The following is a 26,285-nucleotide window of genomic DNA, read 5'->3' as shown; positions in this document are numbered from 1 at the left end:
CTGGATTAATACATAGGCTACTTTTCATCCCAGAAAATCCATGGTTCCCAAGGGATTTGTGAAAAAATTACTTTCACGCGGACGAAGTAATGGGCGTCCGCTAGTTATATATTTTAAGTTAGCTAAGGTAGCTATAGCTAAGTTCAGACCATGTATCATCAGAGGTTTACAGGATTGGTCAATGGAAATAGATGGTTGGTTTAATAGTCATATTATCTCGCAGAAAGTTACTAAGTTACATCACATAATTATTCACGTAATTATTAATTATAGAATGTGCTTCAAATGAGTAGAACTTTTAAGGACAAGTCAATGTACTTAATCGCCACTGACTCTTCAGCTACAATATGGCATACATAAAGCCAGCAAGAACAATGGACACAAATACATACGAGTAGGACGAGCGACTCGTTACACCGTTCGGCGGCCGCTTGTATCGACCCAATCGACCTCACGGTATTGGGGAAAAGGTGCACCTCTCTTAAACAGCCCCATCATAATGATGGACGTCAACTCCTGTCCTATTGTAGTAGCAATGTTGTAGTAGTTTATGATTCATAATTTATTACACTCTTACCTTACTATATAGAATTATAGAAACCGTTTAACTTATTTAAACTTATTTAAACATATTTTTGTAAAAATAAATATACAGAATGTATTAAAGTTATTATAGTTTATGTTTCAATTCAATATCAAAATTGGGATAAATATTATTTCTCCTTAAAAGTTATTTCACTTATTAAATATAATTGAATATTATAAAAAAAACTATCTATATTATTGTTCTTGGAAATTTCGTGCAAATCGTGGATTAGTATTTAGTAGAAATTAAGTACTGCCCAGTGGATACGACTGCCTTTGATTCGGAGGGCGAACTTTTCAGTTAAGTGCATCTTAAATAATAAATAAATAAATAAATATACTTAAACAATACACATCACTATCTAGCCCCAAAGTAAGCATACAGAGTAGCTTGTGTTATGGGTGCTAAGATAGTTGATATTATAATATTAATATACATTTATATACTACATATAAATCTATACTAATCTATACTAATATTATAAAGAGGTATAGTTTGTAAGTTTGTAAGTTTGTCACATTTTTTAAATTGGGTAATCTTCGGAACTACTGGTCCGATTTTAAAAATTCTTTCACCAGTAGAATGCTACATTATCGGGGAGTGCTATAGGCTATATTTTATATTGGTATCATATATATTAGCCGAGTTATCACAGTTTTTATCATACAGGTCGGACTGAAAATCCTCTTAAACAGACTTATTCGCATGCGCTGCCTTAACCATTGTGTAAAATTGAAATTAATGTATGGAGGCTTTATGTATCTTTAAAAGTTTTACAAAAAAGTCCGCGAAACCATATATCTATCTTCTATATATTAGCAGATATAGTACCGTTTGTGTTTTAAAAATTATTAATTTTATATACTTAGGTTTACGTCATTATTTATACAACTAAACTTTAATCCTTATTAAAATAAATTATTTAATAATCACAAGGATATTATGGAGATAAGATTTGCCCTTTACAGTATGTTAATTACTTAAATAGTTTCGGAGATAATACAAAATTTCTAAAAGACGCAGAAATTCCGCTATATGACGCCCGGCGCTTTCATTTACGTAGTTTCCGTTCCCGTGTGATTATGAGGATCAAACATAGCCTATGACACTCGCAAATAACGTAGCTTTCTATTGGTAAAACAATTTTCCAAATCGGTCCAGTAGATCCAGAGATTACCTCCTACAACCACACGAACTTTACCTCTTTATATTATTAGCATAGAAGTCTCAATTTCTCTTGGTCATACCACCATTCACGAAGCACTGGACCGATTTTGCTAAGGGTAGGAGTAAGATAGAGAAGTTACAGGGTAGGGTAGGGTTCGGGTAGGGAAGCGTACGGGTAGTGTAGGGGTAGAGTAGGTTTAGGGCCGGGTTTAGGGTAGTGGTAGGGTAGGGGTAAAGGTAGGGTAGTGGTGGGGTAGAGGTACGGGTAGGATAGTTAAGTGGTAGGGTAGGGGTAGGATAGGCGTGAGATAGGGGTACGGGTGGGATAGGGGTAGGAAAGGGATAGGGTACGGGGAGGGTAGGGGTAGGATGGGGGTAGGGTAGGGGTAGGGTGGGGGTAGGGGTAGGGTAGGGTAGGGGTAGGGTAGATGTAGGGGTTGGGAAGGGTAGGGTTGGGGTAGTGGTAGGGTAGGGGTAGGGTAGGGGTAGGGTAGGGTAGGGTAGGGGTAGTAGTAAACAGTGAGTAGAATATGGGTTGTCATGTTTAATTGATTATAATACTTGAACCATGAAGTGGCAGTGCTACGCTGTTGTTCTACGCGATTGTACCTTGCGAGCCCGCCGGCGACGCCGACAGCGCTAGCGCCGCCAGCAGCATCAGCGGCGCGGCCATGCTGCCGCTACCGCCGCGCCCGCATGTCGCCTCTGCCGCCGCCGCCCAGTCGCCGCCCAGCCGCCGCCCAGCCGCCGCCCAGCCGCCGCCCAGCCGCCGCCCAGTCGCCGCCCAGCCGCCGCGCGTGTGCTGTACTGGCTGCTGTAACAAATACATTGTATCATTTCAGAAAATTCACCCAGATAAAGTCACTGTTTCCTTCGAACTCAAAGCGAAGATGTTGGTTTAACGTGTACATATGTCTGCCTGTGGCGTCTTAGTTTCCAAAATTTAAAGATAGATTGATAGTTTATTCACTTATAAGCTATAGCAGTACATATGTAATGTAGGCACAATGAAGATTGCATAAGCAAATCTGAATTTATACTTTCTAATAAAACACAAAAATCGTCGATTTTTTAAAATTATTCACTGGTGAGAGTTAATCGCCACCATCCCCCTCAATTTCCGCAAATATATAAAATATGCATTAAAGAAACACTCCATTTAAACCTGGGTCACTTCGATTTCTTTAAGCTTGAACTCTTGTCCGCATTTCAAGTTAAGTAGTCCCTACTTAGTACCCTAACAGGATCACCGCATGCCACGAATCACGACGTAATCTTATTGTTTAACGTTATTGCTCTCTTTTCTCACCTTAACAATCGTTAACATGTAACAATTAAAACATTATTTATAAAATAGTAACATAGTACTTAAGTTCAATGTTAAAGTTAAGTGATTCAATTCGTAATATTTATGAATAATCAAACCTTATAAATCTTATCCACAGAAGCTACAGCATTGAAAAAACCAATTCAAGATAAAAAAAAATTGTTAAATCTGAAATAAGAATAAACCTTGGTCACCCTGCAGATTTCTCAAATGTAATCAAATTAGTTTTAGGCAATTAGGTGATATATCCCATTTGCGTTTGATCCATTAATTACTGGACTGGACGTATTCCCTCAAACGTACCTACTGTGACGATGATCACGGACATTTAACATCTGATACTGAATCTTTCAGAAGTTCCACATTCCAGTTCCACATTGGAGAAGCAGCAGTTAACATGGGTAGTCATGGGGGGTGCCTTTGGTATACAATTTGTTTTGCTTGGACTTAGTTCCTGCTTTTATTACATACTCGTGGGTAATAAAACGGTCGAGTGTTTAATTTTTATAGTGCATAGATAACACATTAACTACATTTAATTAGTATCAATCAGCGAGATCTCGCGCTTTCGTGTGTTTGTCGTCACCCTATCTGATAAGCTTTGAATATGAAATTACCTTCCAAGCGTGCAAGATTGCTAGGTTTCTCTTACGGTCAATCTATCTATTATTATCTACAATCTACAAATAAATAATATCTATTATCTACAAATCTCTATTTTATACTTACTTACTGAGCGTAGATTGTCGCGAGATTTAACTTTATTAGGGTTCCGTAGTCCACAAGAAACCCTTGTATACTGTGGTTTAGGTCTTTGGAAAATATGAGGGGTCTTCTAACAATAATTTTCGATTTAGAGATCCGTTTGTAAAATATTAAGCTTTTAAGAGATAACTTTTGTTTGAGTCAAGTGACCCACCCTCTATTGGCTAAAAAGTTGTTTATGGATACGGGATGTACCTGTAGTAGAATACAAAATAACGTCTATATGGTGGTAAAACGAAAATAAAAAAAAATTGGGGTTCCTTCCCTAAATGCAAAGTGAGAATGACTTTTTTATCGTCTATCCCATGGTGTAGCGAATTATGGGATTAAAGTGTTATCCTAATCTACGGAACCCTTCGTGGCCCGACACGCACTTGGCCAAATTTTTGCTTTTCGCTTCGTTATCTTTGTTCATTTCGAAGAGAACCAATTTACGCAACATCTTTTCAAATTAATAAACATACTAGGAGGTACATAATATAACCACCTCACAGTTAACGCATTAACGACTTTGGTATGAAGCCGAACACTCGGTCGTACGCCTTTAGTATAGAGGTCCAAGCCGCCTGCTGCACGAGGCGAGTCTAGAAAGCGGAAAAGCATCAAACTTGCTCTGGCTGTCGCTAATTTCGCTTTCTTTCGGAACAATTTACATGTTACTCGCTCATTGTTTGGCACAAACAGGCAGCTGGCAGAGCGAACACTGCGCAGAGCTATAGCTAGCGACCTTGCAGTATCGTGGATGCATCGTATTACACTACACTCGGATTAGTTACTCCCTTTCTAGCGTCCAGTGAAGCGGTCATTCATTTTGAAGGATACGAATTATAAAATTTGAATTATGCTATAATTTTTAATTCTAAGTGCTATTATGCTATAATTTTTAATTTAACGGTTATATTTGTAGGTTGTTGAGGTGGATAAAATATATAATTCAGCTTTGAAATGTTCTTATCTTAACTTCCGATATCCAACTTGTTTTATTAATATTCCACAATCCTAACACGGAATTTTCCAACACAGGTTTGCAGGATTCCTTGCTATCCTTGCTTCCTTCACCTTATGAGCTACGTGATTTTTAATTTCTAAAAATGCATATAACTGAAAAGTTGGAGGTGCATGCCTGAAGACAGAGGTCATAAGCATTGGGCTATCACGTCTTTTGTTGTATCGGAAGTCGGCAACTTTGCATATTATTTAGTCTAGTATAGTATTGTCTGGACCAAACCATTATGTTAGTTCGTAAGTCTCAGGTATTTGGTAACTATTTTCTTTTATTCCAATGCATGAATATCGTTGATATACAGCGATGTCGCGGTGCATGTATCGTGTCAGACATACAAGTAACAGTGCGCGGTTCCGTGCGAGTGGCGCCGGCGCCGGAGCGCGCAACGCGGTCAGCGCTCCGCAGGCACCTGCCGCCGGCACCGAGATGCGCATGTCGTCACTCGCCGCGTGTGCGTTGCGCTACTCGGCTTTAGCTGCACTTCGCAACATCTGTTACTTAACACAACACACTCTTACCGCTCTAAAGTCTGAAAATCTCTGTGTGTATAGGTTGGTCGTTTTGGTCGTCATTGAAGCTTTTTCATTCTTTACAAGTTAGCCCTTCTCACCTGATGGTAAGTGATGATGCAATCTAACTAAGGAGTGGGATGAAAATACACACCCCTTTCGGTTTCTACACGACATTGTATTAGAACGCTAAATCGCAGTCTTTGTCGGTATTGGTAGGATGGCAACTAACCATTTTGGTTAATCAAAGGGACAAAATTCAAAATTCAAAATTCATTTATTTCAAGTAGGCTCAGTTTACAAGCACTTTTGACACGTCAGTTGACTATTTGTAAAGATTCTACCACCGGTTCGGAAGGCAGGTTCTGCTGAGAAGATACCGGCAAGAAACTCAACAGTTGCTCTTTTGAAAAGTCATACAGTATTACAATTTACATTTGATAACAATTAAATTACAATTTCTTATACTTTTATTTCCTGTGTGAAGGTGGAAGCTGATCCAATGACCTCCAAGCACCTTTGTCGTTAAGGAACTCATCAATAGTGTAGTAACCTCGACTAAGTAAATGTTTTTTAACACATTGCTTAAAGTTGTGCATTGGCAAGTCCATCACAGTCTTGGGGATCTTGTTATAGAAGAGTACACCCAAACCCACAAAAGATTTTTTAACTCTTTGGAGACGATATGCAGAAATAACTAACTTATGCCCGTGTCTAGTAAGACGTGGGTTTAGATCTCCTTTTCGTTTGTACAAATTAATATTTTGTCTCACATAAACTATACTGTTATATATATACTGACAGGCTACTGTTAAAATGCCTATTTCTTTAAACTTTTGACGAAGGGACTCGCGTGATTTTAGTTGATATATTGCTCGAATTGCTCTTTTTTGAAGTACAAATATAGAATGTATATCAGCAGCCTTGCCCCACAACAAAATACCGTAAGACATTACGCTGTGAAAGTACGCAAAATAAACAAGTCTAGCTGTATCAACATCAGTAAACTGTCTTATTTTTCTTACTGCAAAAGCAGCTGAGCTCAGTTTACCTGACAGTTTTTCTATATGAGCACCCCACTGAAGTTTAGAATCCAAGGTCACTCCTAGGAAAACTGTGGAATTCTCTATTTCTAGTGTTTCACCATTGATCATTATAGACTTATCTAATTTTATAACATTTGGTAATGAAAACTCAATACATTTAGTTTTCTTTGCATTTAAAAGTAAGTTGTTAACAGTGAACCAATGCGACACATGCGATATGGCACGGTTTACATCGTCGGAATTATCTTTACTTCTGTCACTCTTAAAAATTAGGGATGTGTCGTCAGCAAACAGTACTATCTCACAGATGCCGCTAACTGATTTGATACTCGTAAAAACTGATTATTATTGAAATGGACAACATAATAGATGTATGTAGAAATTAATTAATTTAAATGTAGAATTTAAATAATTTAGGTAGGTATCGTACGGTTATTTTATCACAATCATTCATGTGATCTATCATTGCATTCTTAGTGATCTTAGTTATCTATTTCTAGCTCACATTATGACGCACATTCGTAGCCCACATACATAAGGTAGATAAAAAATTATTTATTTTGCGATTGCAATTGCGATTTTTTATTTATCCCCATGCGACAACGTCACCCAGGTGCGACAAAATACTCTTCTATCCCGTAAAACTAAAGTCAATAAGGTTCGATCATCATTGTCAGTCAATTTTAACGGCCCACAACTGGGCCAGGCCTCCCTACTTATAACAGGTATGGAGCTTGACTCGACAATCTGCTCTAATGCGTGTTGGCGGGCATAGGATGATACTTAATGTTAAATTCATCGTATGTTTATAGTAATAACCGAGACCGACCGCTCAACGTGCTCTATGAGGCACGGGGTGTTCCCCATGAATGACATTACTAACCGAAATTTCTTAGAAGAACGAAAGCTCAGTATCTCGTAGCCCGACGCAAGATTCGAACCCAGGAGTTCCTGATCCGATAGCACAGGCTAACCACTAGACCAGTGAGGTAGTTCAATAGTTGTATCTACACAAAGAGTCCAAGTAGCGCAGTGGTCGGTCCCGCAGCCCGCTCCCTACGCCGTCGTCCGTGACGACCCTCAAGTAACCCGAGCTGTGCGCTCGCCTGTCACCGCGACAGGTTCCGCTTCCTCTGACTGTCCTGCCCCCCTAGCCAGGTGACACGTCGATTCTCTTTCTACGATCGCTAACGCTTCGAAAACTAGAAAAATGTATGGGAATGACAGATCTTGATCACGGGACCTGTCGATAGTAAATGTCATTCTCATACATCTTTCTAGTTTTCGAAGCGTTAGCGGTCGTAGAAAGAGAATCGACATACCACTTGGCTAGGGGAGCTGTAGTATTGTAGGGACATTCTAAACTATAATTCAAATTAAATTAATCTGACTTTTCATAAAATACAATCAGATTGTGCTATCAGTCTAGACGAGACATTCTAAGAGTTGACATAAACAGAAAAATTGCTGAACAGTTTTATGTGATTCGAATTCAATAGTCACTCGACTTGAATACCACCTACATATAGAATTTTTTTAAAGAATATTTACCATTTATCAATTATCCTCCTCCAACTAGTCGGAAAATATTGTGTTAGGAGTGGATCCCTTTACAGATTTGCCCATAGATTTAAGAGTCGGTACAGAGGGATTTGCCAAACTTTTACGGAATCTAATGAGAGTCTTACATATGCAAGACATACATATTATATTACCTATGTATAACTTCGTTTACTCGCATTAGAGCCTAGTCAAAATTCAAAATTTATTTATTTTAAGTAGGCTCAGTTTACAAGCGCTTTTGACAATTGACTATTTGTAAAGATTCTACTCATATTCGTCCTCCACTCGGCATGGTAACTAATATGGTAATCGTCTAATTCCCCATGTATCAGCATAACTGGGTCCGTCCGTTGCGGCGTCACGCTCCGTGCCCGCACCATGCACGCACTCGCTACACATAGGTACGCTCCACTCTACACCGACGGTTAGGTGAAACCGACGGTTAGGGCAAGAACATTTTTAAGCAACAATCGCCAATTAACCCTTAAATAGGCTAGTGCTATGAGTAAATATTAATATAAAAAAAACATACGTACATCCCAACATAGAACCTCGGAAGTCGATTAATAAATAGAAACAAGAAAACATCTAAGCTCGTCACAAACATTTACCAGGGACCCACGAAAATTGAACTCTCGCGGTCGACCTTGGTCCTTGCTGACCCGATGAGACTTCCGCCTTTACTTTACTTCTTTTTTTACTAGATAATATAACAAGGCTTCCGTTCCGTTTGCTATAGAGTCATACCATAATGGGGTAGCTTGCGTAGACATCCAACTAAAATAATAAATAGCCATCATAGATGTGTGTCTATAGCTTAAGATGGCCTTACTCGATTTCATGTGCAAGTAAGTAATTGAAAATAAAAAAATCGACTTTTAGTTTTAACTCAAAGATACCATCGTTTACTACCTACTTTGTAGGTATCTACTACTTATGGACCCACTGAAAATATTGTAAACATTTTATCTATACTAATATTATAAAGCTGAAGAGTTTGTTTGTTTGCCTTTTTGGTTGAACGCGTTAATCTCAGGAACTACTGGTCCGATTTGAAAAATTCTTTCAGTTTTAGATAGCTCATTTATCGAGGAAGGTTACAAGTTTATATTTTATACCCGTATTCTTACGGGAACGGGAACCGCGCGGTTCACCCAAACAAAATAATACTTTTACTTACATAGCTTAAAATATTGACGGTAAACTCAAATTACTGCAAGCTCCTTTCAATATCCATGTAAACACTTCACAATACAGAAAAACTTATTTTATATCCTGCTAACTGTGAATATATCAATAAATGAAATTAAAAAAAAATACTGCAAAGATACTGGTAATAAATTGACGAAGAACTGCACATTCGATTGTTTACTTCTGTAGCACGAGACAATGTTTATTCTATGCGAGTGAGTAGCAACGACGCCGCTGCAGCCGGCACAACCTGCGCGACTCGATATCAAACAACAACTGCTGCCTGAAGATTGAAGAAGTGAACTGCGGTTACGGTTCATGAACACGAGCCTTTACTTGCTTTGCTTGAGTTACGTTCGCGATTGCGACTCGCAGACCGTTTATTGTTTCAATGTGGGTCGTCAGGGTTAAATCTATCGAGATGCCGAATACTAAATTAATAAATATTAATTGTACTAGCTGATACCCGCGACTTTGTCCGCGTAAAATTAAATTTTTCATAAATCGTGTCCATTCCAAGTTTCAGTCAAATCCATTCAGCAGTTTTTGCTGATACAGTAACAAATATTCATTCCATTCGTAAAGCAAACATGAAACATCACCTTGCTTTGCACAAATCTCGCAGGAATCATTGATTTTTGCGAAAAAAAGAAGCCTTTGAGTAAATCCAAACTATAATGTATTTTAATTCCAAACAGCGAAGCCGGTTCATAGTCGCGACGGTTTTTGCGAATCTCGCAAAAGTGGATTACGTTAAGGAGTAACAAACATCCAAACATCCATACAAACTTTCGCGTTTTACTAGTATGCTTGAGTACCTAGGCTTTGGAAAACGGTTTTGAAGCAGAAGCAGACAGCAGAGTGATAATTTTTCAAATTTCGAATTTAAATAAACCGCCAATTTTTCTGTTCGTGATAGTACTAAAATCATATTCAAAGCAGAGATGTCAAATTGGGACTGCGGATTAATTTTGTTTATGGTATAATTGGGTAGATTTTACAAAGAATTTATAGCAATTTTTATGGATTATAGTTTGGATACGGATTTTTCAAAAAGTTTCAGTAGAACAACAAAAAAAGTATTATCTGTTAATCTATATAATCTGCATTAACAGATACGTCACATATGTCAACACTTCTATTCTATAATTGTCTTTGATTATCAATTGTCAAAAGAAGTGATCAATTCGCTATTTTTTGTTTTCTTATTTTCGAAAGAAATTAATTAAATTGAGTAATAAGTTAGTCATGAAAACATTTAATTACACTCTTCTTCTGTGTTATGATTTTTTCGGATGTTAAACATCAACTAAACGATGGAAGTCACTGTGGTAAATAGCAGCACAGAGATCAAGTGTTCAGTAAAAGACGATGAATCTCTCGGGGTCAAAGAGGAGGCGGAGGTGACGGTCAAGCAGGAGTTCGTCGAGTGCCTGGTGTGTCTCGGCCGCAGCGGCAGCTACTGCGACCTGAACACGACGACCACCGCCGGCGGCACTGCGCTCAGCCTCTACCTGAGTAAATTCGCGCACTCGGCGCTGATCACGGCGCCGAGCTCCAAGTATGTCTGCAAAACGTGCCTCAACCTAGTTAACGTGTTAGAACAAGCAGAGCTAGAGTATCATAAAGTTAAAGAAGAGTTTCACACCGTCGTCAACAAGAACCCGCTGTTCGTGAACATCTCGCAAGTGACGCTAGAAGTTGTTAAGAATGAGGATCTGGATGTGTTTATTTCTAACGATTGTGATAATGATTCTGAGGACGAACCACTCGCTGTCACCAAGAAGAAACGGCACAGGAAAGTGGAAAAGAGAAAAATCAAACCCGCAACAGAAAATAAACGCAAGCTACGAAGTAAAGCTATTGCTGACGGGTAAGCTGCTTCTATAATTTCTAGTAGTGCTTTATGAAGTTAATTTCTGTTAGTCATACAATATGGTGCAGTATAGAAATTCTAAAATTGAAACAAAATTAAAATGCAAAGTATTCTGTCAATTGACGTTCAGACTGATCATGAAATTGTGATCATATTTCTTATAAATAAAGGAAGTAAATTAGAAATATGAGTTTACCAAACAGGTCCAGTGCTACCAACAATATATTATATTGAGAAGAGAAATAGTCATAATGTCGATCAAAGAGTCTTTAGTCCCAACATAATGAAAGAAATGGCGATATTTCTGGTTGGGCTTCTATTGGTTGGAATTTGTCTGTTTTTTCCTCAAGATATGTCGTTGGTCACGTGTTGGGCTTAAACTGATCAAAAAAACAATACTATTTTATTCATCAGTCATCTAACTTTTTATATGTGAAATGTTTTCAGTGCATGGGAGTGTGCGGAGTGTGAAGTGAGTGGGGAGTGTGGAGGGGAGGCCGCCCTCACGGCACACATGCTGGTCGCACACCTCCATCTGCAAAAAGTGAAGAAAGAGGAGTCGCCGGACAGGTGAACTTGTCACATTAAAATAATTTAAAATTACTTTAACAGTTTATAGTAGGGATCTTTGTTACAACTTATTCCAAGTATAGTCAGATCGGGTAGGTATTTTAAACAATGTAAATAAACAAAAACATATGATTCAGGGGTGCTCAACATTTTACTAAAGCATTATTCACGAATATTGTCATGAAATAAAACTTCCTTTGATAGACAATTTTTTTTATATTTTATGTTCCTATAAACTGTTATTTATCGAACAGATAATGTTTCACTTATATTTAGGGTTCCGTGGTCAATAAAGAACCCTTATAGTTTTGTTTTTTTATTATGTATAAGCAAGCACCGCTTAGCTGTACGCTAGATTGTAAGCTATGAGGCAGCCTTTGGTAGAACGCGCTTGCCTAGAAGATGCCTATTCACTCTTGACTTGAAGATACCCATACCCATGTCCGTCTGTCCTTCTATCTGTAACTCAATTACTAATAGAAAACTGTAGCTTGACTATGAAAATTATGTACGCGATTATAGGCGTAAATTAAAAACTTGACAAGTAGTTTTTACTCGTTTTCTCGTAGTGTGGGTTATTGTTAGGTATACGTTTTTATGTAGAATTTGATGAGTTTGTTAAGACACTACTTTTCAATTTAGGCCTCTATTTGTAAAATATTAAGATTTAAAGTGCTAATTTAATTTCGTACTAAACTAAATAAAATTAAAAACAGTAAACGAACAACAAATAACAATAATAAACAATAACAACGAAACGAGAACAAAACGAAATAACAAAAATTAAAAGGGAGTTAACGAATACTGTGAAGTAGGAGTATTAGTCACAGACAAAAAATAAAGTAGTGTTCTGTGCTGTGAAGTGTGAACTGTCAAATCTCAAATCTTCTTTCACTTAATACAAAATCAAAAAATTAATCATAGTTTAAGGTAATTCTGCAATAAATGAAAATATTTTATTCACATTATAATAAAAGAAAACATCATTTGAATTACAACTTCTTTCTTCTTTTGATATGATAATACGATAATACGATTTATAAAATTAATTAAAGCTCTTATTTAATTTTATAAATGCATATTAATACCCATAAAACTCAATCTTTGTTTTTCAAAATGGTTTGTGACTCATGTCTGCTTGGGGTATTTAAGGTTCTTTTTATGTCGTTTGTGTTGTATTTCTGCAAACTCTATTTAATTAACATAGAGGAATTAGACATGGAAATGCATCGCACCCAAATGCAGCAACAAAATTGTCTGTCGTTTTTAGAGGGGGACGAGGTAAACTCACACATCGAAATAATTTAACAAGAATAAATAATAATTATAATCTGTACACAGAATATTCAATTAATGGATCAATGTTTTGCTGTTCGTTCGTTCGTTAAAAGAATAGAATCGATTTTTCTTTTATATATTGTTTTAATTTATTATTAATTATAATTATGTTTTTGACGACCTCCGTGGCGCAGTGGTATGCGCGGTGGATTTACAAGACGGAGGTCCTGGGTTGGATTCCCAGCTGGGCCGATTGAGGTTTTCTTAATTGATTCAGGTCTGGCTGGTAGAAGGCTTCGACCGCGAAGGCGTACCGACAAGCGATTTAGCGTTCCGGTACGATGTCGTGTAGAAACTGAAAGGGGTGTGGATTTTCATCCTCCTCCTAACAAGTTAGCCCGCTTCGATCTTAGATTGCATCATCAGTTACTGACTGAACATCAGTTACTGAGTGAGACTAAAATCAAGGGCTACCATGTAAAGAATAACAAAAATAAAATAGAAATATTTTCAAATTAAACGTCACGTCATCTTTTAGTGAATTAGAAGTTGTTGACCGTTTTTCATGCCATTGACTGACTGACTACTTACTACACAAACCGGAATTATTAGGGAGCTTTTTAGACGACGAAAACGATTACAACAATGAAACATCGATACAATCGATAACGCGTTAGATCGTTTGTTGTTTGACAGAGAGGTAACGTCTTGCGGGGCAGGTCTTTCTATAATTGGTCCGTGAAAATTAATTTGTTGTATGTGAATCCGGACTCAAAAGGGCTAGAACCCAGAGCCGTAAAGATTATTATTAAAAATAAAATGTATGTGAATCGAAACGAAAAGTGTCGCTTAAAAGAACCTTTTTGAGTAGTATTATTGTTGTGTAAAAAACCTAAAGTTGTGGACTATAGATGTTGCAACACAGCCTCTTAAAATATGAATAGCACAACAATGGCACTAAATATACATAAACAAAATCAAAGGCTGTGGGATTATCTTACAGTTTGTTTGAAACAGAGTACTATTGCCATGCTTCTCCTTATTGATATGATCCATTGGCATAAGCATATATCATATTATACACCTCAGCTTGAGAGGAGCAGCCTCGGCAGCATAAAGGAACCTTAAAGTTGTTATAGATTGGCTAACTCCAATCTGGTGACAACAAGACAATTGTTTTTCAGATCGCAAAGCCCCAATGAGAACTGTCTGGATGTTGATGATGAGATGTTCAAGCTGGAAGCGGACACATTTGACGATGATGATGATGGTGATGACAGCTCAAACTATGTGCCCGAGCAGATCAGCAACGGCAAGCAGGGCAAAGCCACCAAGCTGCTCATCAGGTCTAAAAAGAAAAACTTTAAAAACATCAGTGGCAAGAAGAAAAAGGACCCGAAAGTGATGCATCAGTGTGACCAGTGTCATGCCAGATACACCTCCCTGGGTAAGAACACTGATATTTTAAAACTTATTTTGCATAGCTACATTGATAAAGTGGGTGTCACAATCCTTTAAGATCAAATGTAAGTTAAAGTGCCCCTTTGTCCACTCTCAACAATGAAACCCACCATGCCAAGCGTGTGTGAGGTAATCAGAAACAACTGTAAAAAGCATAAAGAAAGGTTAACTTAACACCCTAATTGCCTCGCTAGCTACCACCAGTGGCTTGTGATGCGATTGAGGTGCTGTAAATCAAGCACCTGAAGCAATTTGATAAATGCCAATAAACTAATGACCTGTGGGGAATCCAGATTAGACCAGCGGAGTGGGGATCAAACTACTACCTCTCGATGATGAGTCTGACCGGTCTTACCGTTGAGCTATTGAAGCTATAAGCATTGTGTTACTTAAGATCTACCTGTAATATTTCCTGATTTGATGGAACATAGTAAGGTAATTCCACTGTTCACATCTGGTAGCACTAATACTACACACAGAAAGAGTTCAGGCTCTGTGAGCCTGTGTTCTGTGCTATGTTTTGTAACTTCATAGTATTGCACAGATAGCAGGGATCAAACTGCCCTGCCTGTTGTGTGCATACATACAACACGGCACAGGGCTAACAGCCCTGAACTGCTCCTGTCTGTGCAGGCTCTATGTAGTACAAGTGCTGAAGTAGGTATTGTTGACGGTTCCAGTGCGGCTGGAGCAGCACAAGCTGAAGCACGACGACTCCAAGCCGCCCTACATCTGCGAGGTGTGCGGCGCGCACTACAAGCACAAGCGCGCCTGCGACATACACGTCGCGCTGCACAAAGGTGACTGCGCTCTGTGTGTGCACTGTGCGCTCGTCTGACATAACTTTATACTTGTATTTATAGTACAATTTGACAACAGCGTTTAAAGGAGAAACCCAGTCTCTATACAAACTTGGGCCTAAATTACATTATTTAAATGATATAGAGCTGAAAATTGGCCATGAATTAGAATAATTAAGGAGAACTCATGAGGCCAATTTTCAAAGAAATCTATATTTGCCTAATCAGTAAATTACTTGTACAAGTGGGCAATAATTCGTATCCCTTTTGACATAAAATTAATTTCATTGTCAGGGTCTAACTGACAGGCGACAGTTTTAAAAAGGAACTTGACACATACTGTGATAATAATGATATTTGACAATTAACAATGACGTCTCATTCATTGATTGACTTTGACATTGACAGCCCGCGTTTGCAACAACTGACAATCAGTGAAATATGCATCAAAGAGGATACATAAATTCTCTATAATATTAGTAAAATAACGAAATCAGCTTACTTTCCCTGTTAGCGAATATGATTTCGGCTATGGCTCTAATGGAGTAATCTAGTAAAATATACAAGATTTTTAGTACATTTTTAATTTCTGTATTGTTTTGAAAAGTGGGCCCAATGTCGGACATCTCTTTTAAATTTGGTATACGTGCGTACGTCGTAGGAACGTACGTACGTATCCCCTGAGCACGACCTTAACCGGTACTGTGGCAGGCATCAGCGACTGGAAGTGCGAGGAGTGCAACAAGCTGTTCCCGTCCAAGGGCGCGCTGCAGCGGCACAACAACATCCACACGGGCAAGCTCAACTATCAGGTGATTGCATTTCTTCACTCAATATTACAACAGGGAAAAAGTAATCCATTTGACTGACTGACTGACTGACATAGTGATCTATCAACGCACAGCTCCAATCACTGAACGGACCGGGCTGATATTTGGCATGCAGGTAGATGTTATGACGTAAGCATCCGCCTAAGAAAGGATTTTGATCAATTCTACCCCCAAAAGGATAAAATAGGGGATAAAAGTTTGTATGAAACTTTGTCAATTTAGCGACCGCTAGTTCTTTCATAAAGGCGATACCAGTCGGGTGATAAAATCACACAGATAATAGAAGTTAGTAGTTGTAGCAAATCATTTGCACAAGAGTGGATTTAAAAAAAGCATGATGTTTGAGTGATTCAGCAAAGACTTTGTGAGCTTAGTTGCAAAGTTTTACCATATACGACGGCGGTACTGAAAATTTCGGGAATCAAGGACACAGCATTACTATTTAAAAATGTATTTATTGCTTTTCGAAGTATTCTCCGCGAAATTTGAAACATTTTTCCATACGATAGAACCAATCATAGAAGCAACCATTCCATTCGGAAGTTGGGGCCTCCAAAATGGCCGTTTTGTAGGCGTCCACAGCTTCTTCAGGTGATGAAAATCTCTGACAACGCAATTTATTCTTTATTTTAGGGAAAATATAGAAATCATTAGGGCTTAGATCGGGGCTGTACGGCGGATTCTATGTTTTTTGCTCTAAAAACTCTTGTTGTGTGCGCGGTGTGAGAACTCGCATTGTCGTGATGGAGGATGATGCTGATAAAATTTGCAAAAAGTGCAAGATCATCTTGTCCGGGACTTGAAGCGTTAATAGAAAATTCAACACATTTGTACCACCCTCAGTGCTGCTCCTAGCGGATTTTTTCAATACCTTTAGAGGAAAGTGACTCATGGACGTTGGGGTCGAGTGACACCGATGGACGTTGGGGTCCCAAGGTGCTGGAATGGCGAACCCGCACCGGAAAGCGCAATGTTGGCTGGCCCCCCACTAGGTGGACCGAAGACCTCAAGCGGGTTGCAGGGAGCCGCTGGATGCTGGCGGCTCGAGACCCATTTTTTTTCGAAGTCCACGCAAGAGGCCTATGTCCAGCAGGGGACGTTTATCAGCTGATAATGATGAATGATGATAATCTAAATAAGAAAATCTAAACCACGTTAAATAAAGTCTTGGAAAATGGATTACTTTATCCGCAACATATTATGTATGTCGTGTGGAGTGACGTGCGGTGACGAGCTCTGGTGTTGCAGTGCGACCTGTGCGGCAAGTCGTTCATCCACACGTCGTCGTTCAAGATGCACAAGCTGTCGCACTCGGGGCTGAAGCCGCACTCGTGCGACGTGTGCGGGCTGGCGCTCATGACGCGCTCGCACCTCAAGCGGCACAAGCGCGTGCACTCGGGCGAGAAGCGCCACGAGTGCGCCGTGTGCGGCAAGCGCTTCAGCGAGCGCTACAACCTGGTGGCGCACGCGCGCGCGCACGCCGGCGCGCCCGACGCCGCCGCGCCGCCGCGCCGCCGCCTGTTCCGCTGCGCCTTCTGCCCCGAGCGCTTCGAGCGCCGCTACATGCTGGAGCGGCACGCGGGCGCGGCGCACGGCCGCGCGCTCGAGCGCCCGCCGCCCACGCCGCGCAACACCATGAGCAAGCTGCTCAAGGCGCAGGCGCAGCGCCGCGAGCGCGACGAGCCCGCGCCCACGTCCGCGCCCGCGCCCGCCGACCGCAAGCTCGAGCGCAGCCCCGAGTCGGCCGCGGGCGCCGTGTCCGCCATCACGTGGGCGGGCGCCTACGCCGCCGAGTTCGGCCTGCGCCCCGACTACTCGCACTGACCGCGACCCGACGCGCGCTACCGGGGAACGTCACAAAAGCTGATATACGCATAGCTCTATTTACTTTTGAAAGAGACAAATCAAAGCGAATGTATTTTGAAATCAAACCACAGTCAAATGCTATTTATTATCTTTTGAATGGAGGTGAACGTGTGCCTCGTGTTCCTGCGACTGGGAACGTCGAGGCCTTAGATTAATATTGTACATAATGAGGATTTGAATTACTTTAGTAGATTATATAATTTACATTATCTCATTGTAACATCATCATAAGATATTTTATTTTAAACATTAATTTTACAGTTTATAAAGTAGTTAGGATAATATTTTTATACTCGTCGACACATAGGGAAATTATGAAATACTTGTATGTAATGAAACAGTTCAGACATACCGCCGACGCGCATGCGGTTTACCGGACGCAAATGTCACTTGCGTAGTGACCACACCGGCGGAGCGGCAGAAGCTCTACGGGACGTGTTGTGTACTGCGATGCAAATCTGTGGACGTCATAGTCGTGAAGATAACATTATTACAACAAACACAATGCATTACCTTACATAAAGATCTCTAATCAAGTGCAACACAAACAAAGGACATACTGCAGCTATTACGAGTAGTGATCCTGTGTATAAGATGACCACCACTGACCTGTTTACCGGATTAAAAAATTACATATATACATACATCATTAAATATATTGCCAATGGGTTGCCTAACCAATTTTAGTCACAAGGATATGTGAATAATTAACAATTTTTGTTTTACTTGTTACTGTTTTGGTGTATAACTTTCTATACAAATTCCACACCAATCTAGCGAGCGAAAGTATGAAGCTTATCGAATATGAAAACGTTAGGTTGACTATTATTTTCCTGCCTCAACTCTGGGGTAGGTCGTGGTAGGTGGTAACAGTAACAAGTAAATCGATACTAGTATCTAGCACTTGTCTGGATAATGAATTAAAGTTGAGGTTAAATATCATTACGAATATATATGGTTGTTTTGCGAAAAACCACTCCTGGATTCATTATCATAATTACATGCTTGACTGAAACTTTTTAGGCAACCAATTGCAATATATTGATATACTTAATTTGATTTATAAAACTTCATGAGACAGGTCGGTGAAGGTAGTCTCATATTCGGATCATCTACCGTATAGTAAGCGCCTAACTTATATGGTTGACTCTACCGTTAACTTTGAATGGTTTTCAGCTAACAATGATATGCTCTGGAGTTCTGAACTGAGACTGGGTCTGTAGGCGACAATATTTTAAACATGTACCATATTATTTGCATAACTGACATAATATTAAAGTTAATCTATTAAATAAATATGTGTATTATTTCATTGTTCTTTCTCATAACCTTTGGTATGTGATAGTAGTCCATAACTCTAAATTGATTTCTACTTGTTTTAATTTCTTATTGCCGATAGTATAATATCTCCATAAGGGCATTGTATTGTGCAATCGTCATCAACAATATTGCTCAGTTCAATTCTTTTTATTGTATTCTATACAAGTTAGCCCTTGACTACAATCTCACCTGATGGTAAGTGATGATGCAGTCTAAGATGGAAGCGGGCAAACTTGTTAGGAGGAGGATGAAAATCCACACCCCTTTCGGTTTCTACACGGCATGGCGGTGCGTCTGCCGGCCCTAGGGTGGTAGCTAGCCCCGTCCGAAGCCTCCCACCAGCCAGACCTGGACTAATAATAAGAAAACATCAATCGCCCCAGTCGGGAATCTAACCCAGGACTTTCGTCTTGAAAATCCACTGCGTCACGGAGGCCGTCACTTTCTGACGAAGGATTGGAAATTGTTCGGTATTGCCATGGTGGCATGGCTTGGCTCAATCTATGGGATGGGACGTCTTGTTGACATTCACAATTTGACAATTCTTTGAAGGATGATATGTGACACTTGACACTGACATTTGACTTGACTGACAGTGACAGTTTACACGTTTACGGATCGGCAGAAAAAGAAAAGAAAAACAGAAATCAATGTTGTGTCTTTAACAAAGGTTGTGTTTTTGTAATTGTAATTCCAAATTTGTATACAATAAAAATAAATTAATTTTGGTAGTATACAATAATTACCTATGCTTGAAAAATAATTTTAAATTGAAATTATACTTGAAAAATTTAGAGAGTGTTGAACTGAAGATTTCAGTTTATTTACCTATCTTATCTATATTCTTTGATCTTATCTTTTGCAACTTGATATCACGAATTATTGGTTATACCTACTGAACATAAATCATTGTTCTGTGGATACTGAACAATTAACAAAAGATAGATATTAACCCTTGAAGCTTATTTATATAGGTTTATATAAAAAATGTCGAAGAAATACTGTGATTCAGCAGTAACCGTACGTCGCGCTAATAGGGATGACATGCTGGCGGTCGCCGGTATGGTACAGGTAAGGTAATACTACTTTCTCATTCTCAATTCTCAATCTATTAGTACCTATATTAGGTATAAGGTTTGGTTTTTTGTTAGGTATTTCAAACATACTTACTTGTGTGATACTTATACCTACCTACTTAATGCTACTTTTGAGGTGATGCATGATTATAATGTAGCATTAATTTGCCAGTTCTGCTTTTTTATTTTTAATTCATTCATTTATTCTATGCTTTACAGGAGCTTGCTGACTTTGAGAAAATGCCTGAAGGCCCTAAAATAACAGCCAAAGGTCAAAACTTATACTTAATATTATAGATTTTCGAGACTTCATTTGCTAAAAATACTGAGACATTGTATTAATACTTATTAATTATTTGTCAACTTGACAAACATTATTAAAATGATTGCAGATGATCTTGGGGCTGAGATTCGACATTGCTCCGCATGCGAAGGGGGGAGGGGGTAAGGCACACCCCCTCCCCACTTATCCTACCACACGTAAATACGGAATTATTTCCTGAGAAATAAAAAAAAAACCATACTATTAGCCTAAAATATAGAATAATTTATAAACTACCACTGATTTTCATCATATATACCTAGTTTAGAGAAAGATTCAGACTTTATTTCATAAAGATCATACATGAGCATAAAAAGTTCTTCTAAAAATCTCTTATATGCATAAGGACAAAGTTAACTATGTATTAAACACCGTTCCTTTATTAGTAAAATGTTATAGAACCTAAAGTAAGGCAGGATTGGAGAATGTATTGGGTTTTACAGTCAAAAATTGCAACTTTGTCCTTGTGGAAATAGATTTATTAGAACTTTTTTCCTTATATCCAATCTTTATGAATCAAGACTGTGCTCCAGACTTAGCTTAATATATCTGTGAAAGTACATGAAAATTGGTATAGTAATTTTTAAATTATCCTATTAGGTTAACAGTTTCAGTATGGAATTAGTTTTTTTTTTAAAATTTTTCAGGAAATGCGTTTTTTCGTGTGGTGAGCGATATCGAACCCTAACCGGTCTGAATTTAGCATAGAAAATAATACATAACAGCTTAAGTGTGTGGCTATTATATACCTAGTTTTCAAATGTATTTTAAATAATAATAATGGGTTGGTTACAGATCTCCAACGTGATGGTTTTGATTCGAGCCCACCGGCATTCAGATGTTTAGTAGCAGAAGTGAAGAAGGAGAAGGAGACCGCGGTGGCGGGCTACGCGCTGTACTTCCCCGTGTACTCCACGTGGGAGGGGCGCTCCATGCTGCTGGAGGACCTGTACGTGCGCGCCGGCGAGCGGCGCCGCGGCGTGGGGCACCGCCTCTTCGACGCTGTTGCTGCGGTGAGTGCTTCTTCATTCTAAATTTTCATATCATTCTCCACTTGTTTATTATTTTTTTATGTCTGACTGGGAGGCACTGACGGCCGCGTGGCGCAGTGGGTAGTGACCCTGCTTTCTGCATCCACGGCCGTGGGTTCGATTCCCACAACTGGAAAATATTTGTGTGATGAGCATGGGTGTTTTCCAGTGTCTGTGTGTATTTATACATTATATAAGTATTTATATGTAATATATAGTTGTATATTAATATTATAATATCAACTATCTTAGCACCCATAACACAAGCTACTCTGTAGTCTGTATGCTTACTTTGGGGCTAGATAGTGATGTGTATTGTTTAAGTATATTTATTTATTTATTTAATAACAATCTTATCTACTAATATTATGACCTATACTGAATTTATTCCTTGATAATTGTAACCTATCACTTCAAAGAGATCTATTTGAACAAATAAATCAAATTCCAATTCTGCCTAGTTGTGGCACAATTATTTTTCATTGCAACACTTGCAATTCTAGCATGAAATATGTACCTATAGTACCTACGATTTATTAATTCCAGTCAGTAAAATGACAAGTGTCTAAAACTGTCACTGAAATGTCATTTTATTGACTGGAATTAATAATTAACCAAATTAAAAAAAGGAGGAGATTCTCAATTCGATGCGTATGTTTTTTTTATAATGTTTGTTACCTCATAACTTCGACATTTCTTAACCAATTTTTATAAATTATGTTTTTTGTTTGAAAGAGTATCCTACTTCCAGATTGGTCCCATTTAATTTTCATGATAATCAGTTCAGTAATTTTGTGTTAAAATTAAAATAACGAAATTGCCCGTACTGTGGCGCTGTCGTTCACTATGCTAGGACACACTAAAAACAGAAAAATAAAATCTTTTTAATAAATAAATTGAACCGACTTCAAAATCACAAAAATAAACTCGCACAATTTTAGGATTTAAAGACAGTTTTTCCCGTGCTTCTTTTAGAAACGGCTTTAATTAATACGTCACTGGCTTGGCACCTTCAAAGTGATCAGAAAGTAGCTAAATGTTATTTTTCGCTTATTAGTTTATTTTTGTCATTTTGAAGTCGGTTAAATTTTTGTTGTTAAAAAAATTTTATCTCATGTAAGAGTAATATAAATAACCTGCATTACACGTCACAAGTATTTTTAGCAGTCTGTGCAATGCGGATAGTATGCTAGCTAATAGAATAAATTTAGTCCCTTACTATAAGTTATCTCTGAAAATCTTAATTCTCTCTACAAGGTGTGATGTGTTTTGCTCCAGGAAGCTCTCTCCGAAGGTTGCTGCAGAGTGGATTTCCACGTATTAGAGTGGAACGACGCGCGCTCATTTTACGAAAGCAAAGGCGCTGTGGACCTGAGCGCATCCGAGCACTGGCGCCTGTACCGGCTGGCGGGCGACGCCCTGCGCGCGGCCGGCGGCCGGGCGGAGCAGTGAAACACGGGCTAGTGCATCATACGTTTAATTATATATTGTACATTTCTCTTCACAGAGCCATTTGTATGTTGTTATCAAAAGTTGTTTTTAAATAAAGTGTTCAGAATATGCACTCCGGACTTTACATTATTTCGCTAATTAATTTTACTATATACAACTATTAATAAATGCGATTTATTCTTAGATCTATTTTTTCATAAGATTGCTACGCCGAGAGGCCAAACATGTGCAGATGTGAAACTAACAATTTTATTATAATTATGTATTTTACAACAGTGTACTATAGGTCTAGTCTAGTCTAGGCCGATTGTATATAAACAATGATTGGACACTAATACGTCTTTATTTGACTAATAACTAAAATGACTGGACAAGCGTTCAGAATACATATGAGGTAGGAGCCCGTAGTTCAAACAAAACATGCTTCTTATATATCAACATCAATACCTATATTATAAAAAGGAAAGGTTTGTATTTTATTACGTAAGGACCAATTTGAAAAATTCTTTCACCAATAGAAAGCTACGTTATCAGGGAGTAACATAAGATACACTTTATCCCCGTATTCCTAAAGGAATGAGAACTACGTGGGTGAAATCATGATGTTCTGCTAGTCCTACATAAGTGTGAATAGGTATTTACCAGTAGAGTAGGTATGTTTATAGAATAAAATTTTGTAAAGGGTTTCATTATCTACAATAATAGAAGCATGAACTACGAATCTCTAAAAAGTACGAACAGTCCTGGACTTTCAACAAACTACACTGGTCATAAACTGTACAAGTCCTTCACTCCGAATGAGCGAAGTGTATCTCAGATTCACCGCCAGTTATGTTCACTGGTAGTACGAGTACGACACTAGATAAGCGGAACGTGCAGTCATTACTTGGCTCTATTTAATTAATAGTCGAGAGGTTCGAATTTGCATTTAGTTATCAAGTCGCTAAACAATAAGGCCATTAGTGATGTATCTAAGTACTTATTAGAATAACTCGCTTCGTCGAGTCAGATCAAGTTTAACTTATCATCGAAGTAGGCACCTACACATCGGTGACTACATATCGTTCAGTCGAAATTGTTTAATTAGATATTTACACGCTAAGTGGGTACTTTACTTTCTACATTCGCCTTATCGCTCCACTACCTTCAATGTGTTACGCTAATTTATATTTTACACAAATTACATAGAGTCGAGACCTGTCGGCTGACACGGAAATAACAGACTTGGCGTTGTCTCGCGAACGACTGGTCCTTATTAACGAGTCCAATAATACTGATCTCCATATTATAAACCTTATCTAACACAAATATACAATCGTTTATCGCCGTACAAACATTCTGACAGAAACCTCAGTACTTGTTACTTGATCACAATAGTCGTGGGTATCTAAGCCAGTGTAACAAGAAAATATTTGCATCGGACTAGAGCAAATGAACATTTTTTATTACATAAGTAAGTAAGTCTCAATGGCTTAGAATTAAGTGTAGGTACAATTCGTAGGTAGGTAGTACCCTAGAAATGGTTTGGTAGGTATATAGGTAAGAAAAACTCTGTGGTTTTCAGTCTTACCTACTTAGATACCTACATCGTACAGAATTTGAACTAAAAAGTAAGGCACTTATCTAAGAATTTGAACAAGGCACTTGGCGGATTTTAATCCTTTCAGGCGGTGTTTAGTCTTAGGTAAGTACATCAACCTTCCACGATCCCTAGGGACAGCCACTCCGTCCTTACTATTTAATTAGGTCTCTTCAAAAAAAATTTCAATCTTTAGATTTCTTGCAAAATCGATGACTCCTGGCTGTAGGTATGGTTTGATTCTGCAGGCTTTGACTATGATAGCCATGAGATCTCCATAAGTAGGTAGGTACTTGTACCTATCACGGATATGCCACAATCTGTGGAAGCAGCAGTCCTGGATATGTTTTAGCATGGACTCCAGAACGAGACCCGTGGCGGTGACCCGGCGGGCCGCAAGCGGTGCGCTAACTCTGGCGAGCACGCGGCGCGAGGCGGCGCTGCTACGTGGACGCCATGAGCTTGGCGTGCGCCGTCACGTTGCGCTGGTGCAGGAACCCGCTGCCCTCCTCCTCGTCGCCGTTGCTCAGACCGTACTGTGGACGAGACGATTACAGTTAAGTATGTACCTAATGATGGAGATGAGAGTAGGCACGAGGCAGTTAGTTGAGTAGGTGGTTACCTGAAGTGCATGCAGGTAGTGCTGCTGCGAGTGGTAGGGCGCGCCGGAGCCGGAGTGCGCGTAGCCGTCGTAGCCGGCCGGCGCGCTGGGCTCGCTCTTGATGCTGAACAGCGACGGGTTGGACAGGAAGGCGGGCGCGCTCGGCAGCGGCAGCGCGTGCCCGGCGTACTGCGTGCTCTGCGCGTGCGCGTGCGCGTGAGCGTGCGCGTGCCCGTGCCCGTGCGCGTGCGCGTGCGGGGACGGCGCGGGCTCGCGCGCCTTGCCGCCCGCGCCCGCCATGGCGGCTGTCAGCGGCAGCGGCACTTCTGCTATGCTGGGCTTGCTTTCTGGAAAATGTAACACAACACTTTAGCTGGAAAGTTCTACAACCACAATAGATAGTATAAATCTACGAGGATTTCAGATCAATAGTTCGTTATCTACCTACCTACACCTACGTTAGATCTACCTAATCCAATCTATGCAATCGCAATTTGATTCCTGTGATCTATAAATGAATTTGTAAAGTTGTATTGTTTGAACTTGTAGGTACCTAAAATAAGTAATTCATCTTGAATCCATGCGGGGGTGGGTGGTGTTCAGCTTAAATTCCATAATAGAATGATAGGAATGTTCGAACGAAATGATATCAAAGTAATGTTCACTTAAGGTTCATAACTTAGCAAATATATGAATGAATGCAATGGCAGATGACGAGTGCAGAGATAATTATAGTAGATATACCTATAGGTACCTATTACCTAGGTATACGAGTACAAGGTAATGTAACTCACCGTCAATTCCCGGCGAGTTGAGTCCGTCTTTCTTGGCGCCATCTGACGGCGGCTTGGCGCCGTTCCCTGACTTTTTCGGCTTTCGTTTCCGTGTTTGTATTCCATCTTTTCGCATCGCTAAAGGCCTGTTGATACAAAATATATTAGATATATAACTTTTTTCATGTTATTTCGTGGTGCTTATTACCTAGTCGAGAACTCAAGAGTTTATTTAAATTGTTAAGTAGGTAATTTATGTTCATATTTTTAAATTATAAAACGTGAATTTA

The 26,285-nt window shown here is 39.2% G+C and overlaps 4 protein-coding genes across 9 annotated transcripts in view; 2 read left to right on the top strand and 2 right to left on the bottom strand.

Annotated features, from left to right (window-relative positions):
• LOC112048932 (protocadherin-16) overlaps positions 1–9,460 on the bottom strand; it is a 28,488-nt gene extending 19,028 nt beyond the window's left edge. The window contains exons 1-2 of one of the 3 annotated variants that reach the window (XM_052881193.1): positions 9,150–9,460; positions 2,363–2,567 (exon numbers count right to left, since the gene is read on the bottom strand). In XM_052881193.1, coding sequence (XP_052737153.1) covers positions 2,363–2,426 — 64 coding nt within the window. In that variant the 5' untranslated portion in view covers positions 2,427–2,567; positions 9,150–9,460. The remainder of the gene's footprint in view (positions 1–2,362; positions 2,568–9,149) is intronic. The other 2 variants (XM_052881194.1, XM_052881195.1) reach the window with 2 other exon arrangements.
• Positions 9,461–10,314: 854 nt separating this feature from the next.
• LOC112048939 (zinc finger protein 525) lies at positions 10,315–19,137 on the top strand. Its single transcript, XM_024086650.2, has 6 exons — positions 10,315–11,033; positions 11,484–11,606; positions 14,069–14,331; positions 15,026–15,145; positions 15,857–15,957; positions 17,224–19,137. Exons 1-6 carry the CDS (start codon positions 10,477–10,479, stop codon positions 17,797–17,799), a joined length of 1,740 nt encoding a protein of 579 aa, XP_023942418.2. The 5' UTR covers positions 10,315–10,476; the 3' UTR covers positions 17,800–19,137.
• A 658-nt stretch (positions 19,138–19,795) lies between these two features.
• On the top strand, positions 19,796–23,225 carry LOC112048937 (thialysine N-epsilon-acetyltransferase). 2 transcript variants are annotated; one of them, XM_024086646.2, is made up of 5 exons: positions 19,796–19,831; positions 20,136–20,232; positions 20,457–20,508; positions 21,355–21,572; positions 22,869–23,225. In XM_024086646.2, exons 2-5 carry the CDS (start codon positions 20,149–20,151, stop codon positions 23,040–23,042), a joined length of 528 nt encoding a protein of 175 aa, XP_023942414.2. In that variant the 5' UTR covers positions 19,796–19,831; positions 20,136–20,148; the 3' UTR covers positions 23,043–23,225. The 2 variants fall into 2 exon arrangements, with proteins under 2 accessions (XP_023942414.2, XP_052747471.1); XM_052891511.1 differs by lacking the exon at positions 19,796–19,831 and having other exon boundaries at positions 19,974–20,232.
• Positions 23,052–26,285, bottom strand: part of LOC112048938 (GATA-binding factor A) — a 64,583-nt gene continuing 61,349 nt past the window's right edge. For all 3 annotated transcript variants that reach the window (XM_052891508.1, XM_052891509.1, XM_052891510.1), the window contains 3 exons: positions 26,017–26,141; positions 25,244–25,569; positions 23,052–25,157 (listed from right to left, as the gene is read on the bottom strand). In XM_052891508.1, the coding sequence (XP_052747468.1) occupies positions 25,065–25,157; positions 25,244–25,569; positions 26,017–26,141 (544 nt within the window). In that variant the 3' untranslated portion in view covers positions 23,052–25,064. The remainder of the gene's footprint in view (positions 25,158–25,243; positions 25,570–26,016; positions 26,142–26,285) is intronic.

This window comes from Bicyclus anynana, chromosome 4 (genome assembly GCF_947172395.1).
Source record: "Bicyclus anynana chromosome 4, ilBicAnyn1.1, whole genome shotgun sequence".
NCBI lineage: Eukaryota > Metazoa > Arthropoda > Insecta > Lepidoptera > Nymphalidae > Bicyclus > Bicyclus anynana.
The sequence above is the reverse complement of the archived record's forward strand: the minus strand, read 5'-3'. Positions and strand labels throughout refer to the sequence as shown.

Excerpts from the sequence above, each read along its gene's own strand:
- LOC112048939 (XM_024086650.2), top strand. The coding sequence starts at position 10,477 with ATGGAAGTCACTGTGGTAAATAGCAGCACAGAGATCAAGTGTTCAGTA. Across the intron at positions 11,034-11,483 it reads AGTAAAGCTATTGCTGACGG|TGCATGGGAGTGTGCGGAGT; the intron begins GTAAGCTGCTTC and ends AAATGTTTTCAG. Across the intron at positions 11,607-14,068 it reads AAAGAGGAGTCGCCGGACAG|ATCGCAAAGCCCCAATGAGA; the intron begins GTGAACTTGTCA and ends ATTGTTTTTCAG.
- LOC112048937 (XM_024086646.2), top strand. The coding sequence starts at position 20,149 with ATGTCGAAGAAATACTGTGATTCAGCAGTAACCGTACGTCGCGCTAAT. Across the intron at positions 20,233-20,456 it reads CGGTCGCCGGTATGGTACAG|GAGCTTGCTGACTTTGAGAA; the intron begins GTAAGGTAATAC and ends TATGCTTTACAG. Across the intron at positions 21,573-22,868 it reads TCTTCGACGCTGTTGCTGCG|GAAGCTCTCTCCGAAGGTTG; the intron begins GTGAGTGCTTCT and ends GTTTTGCTCCAG.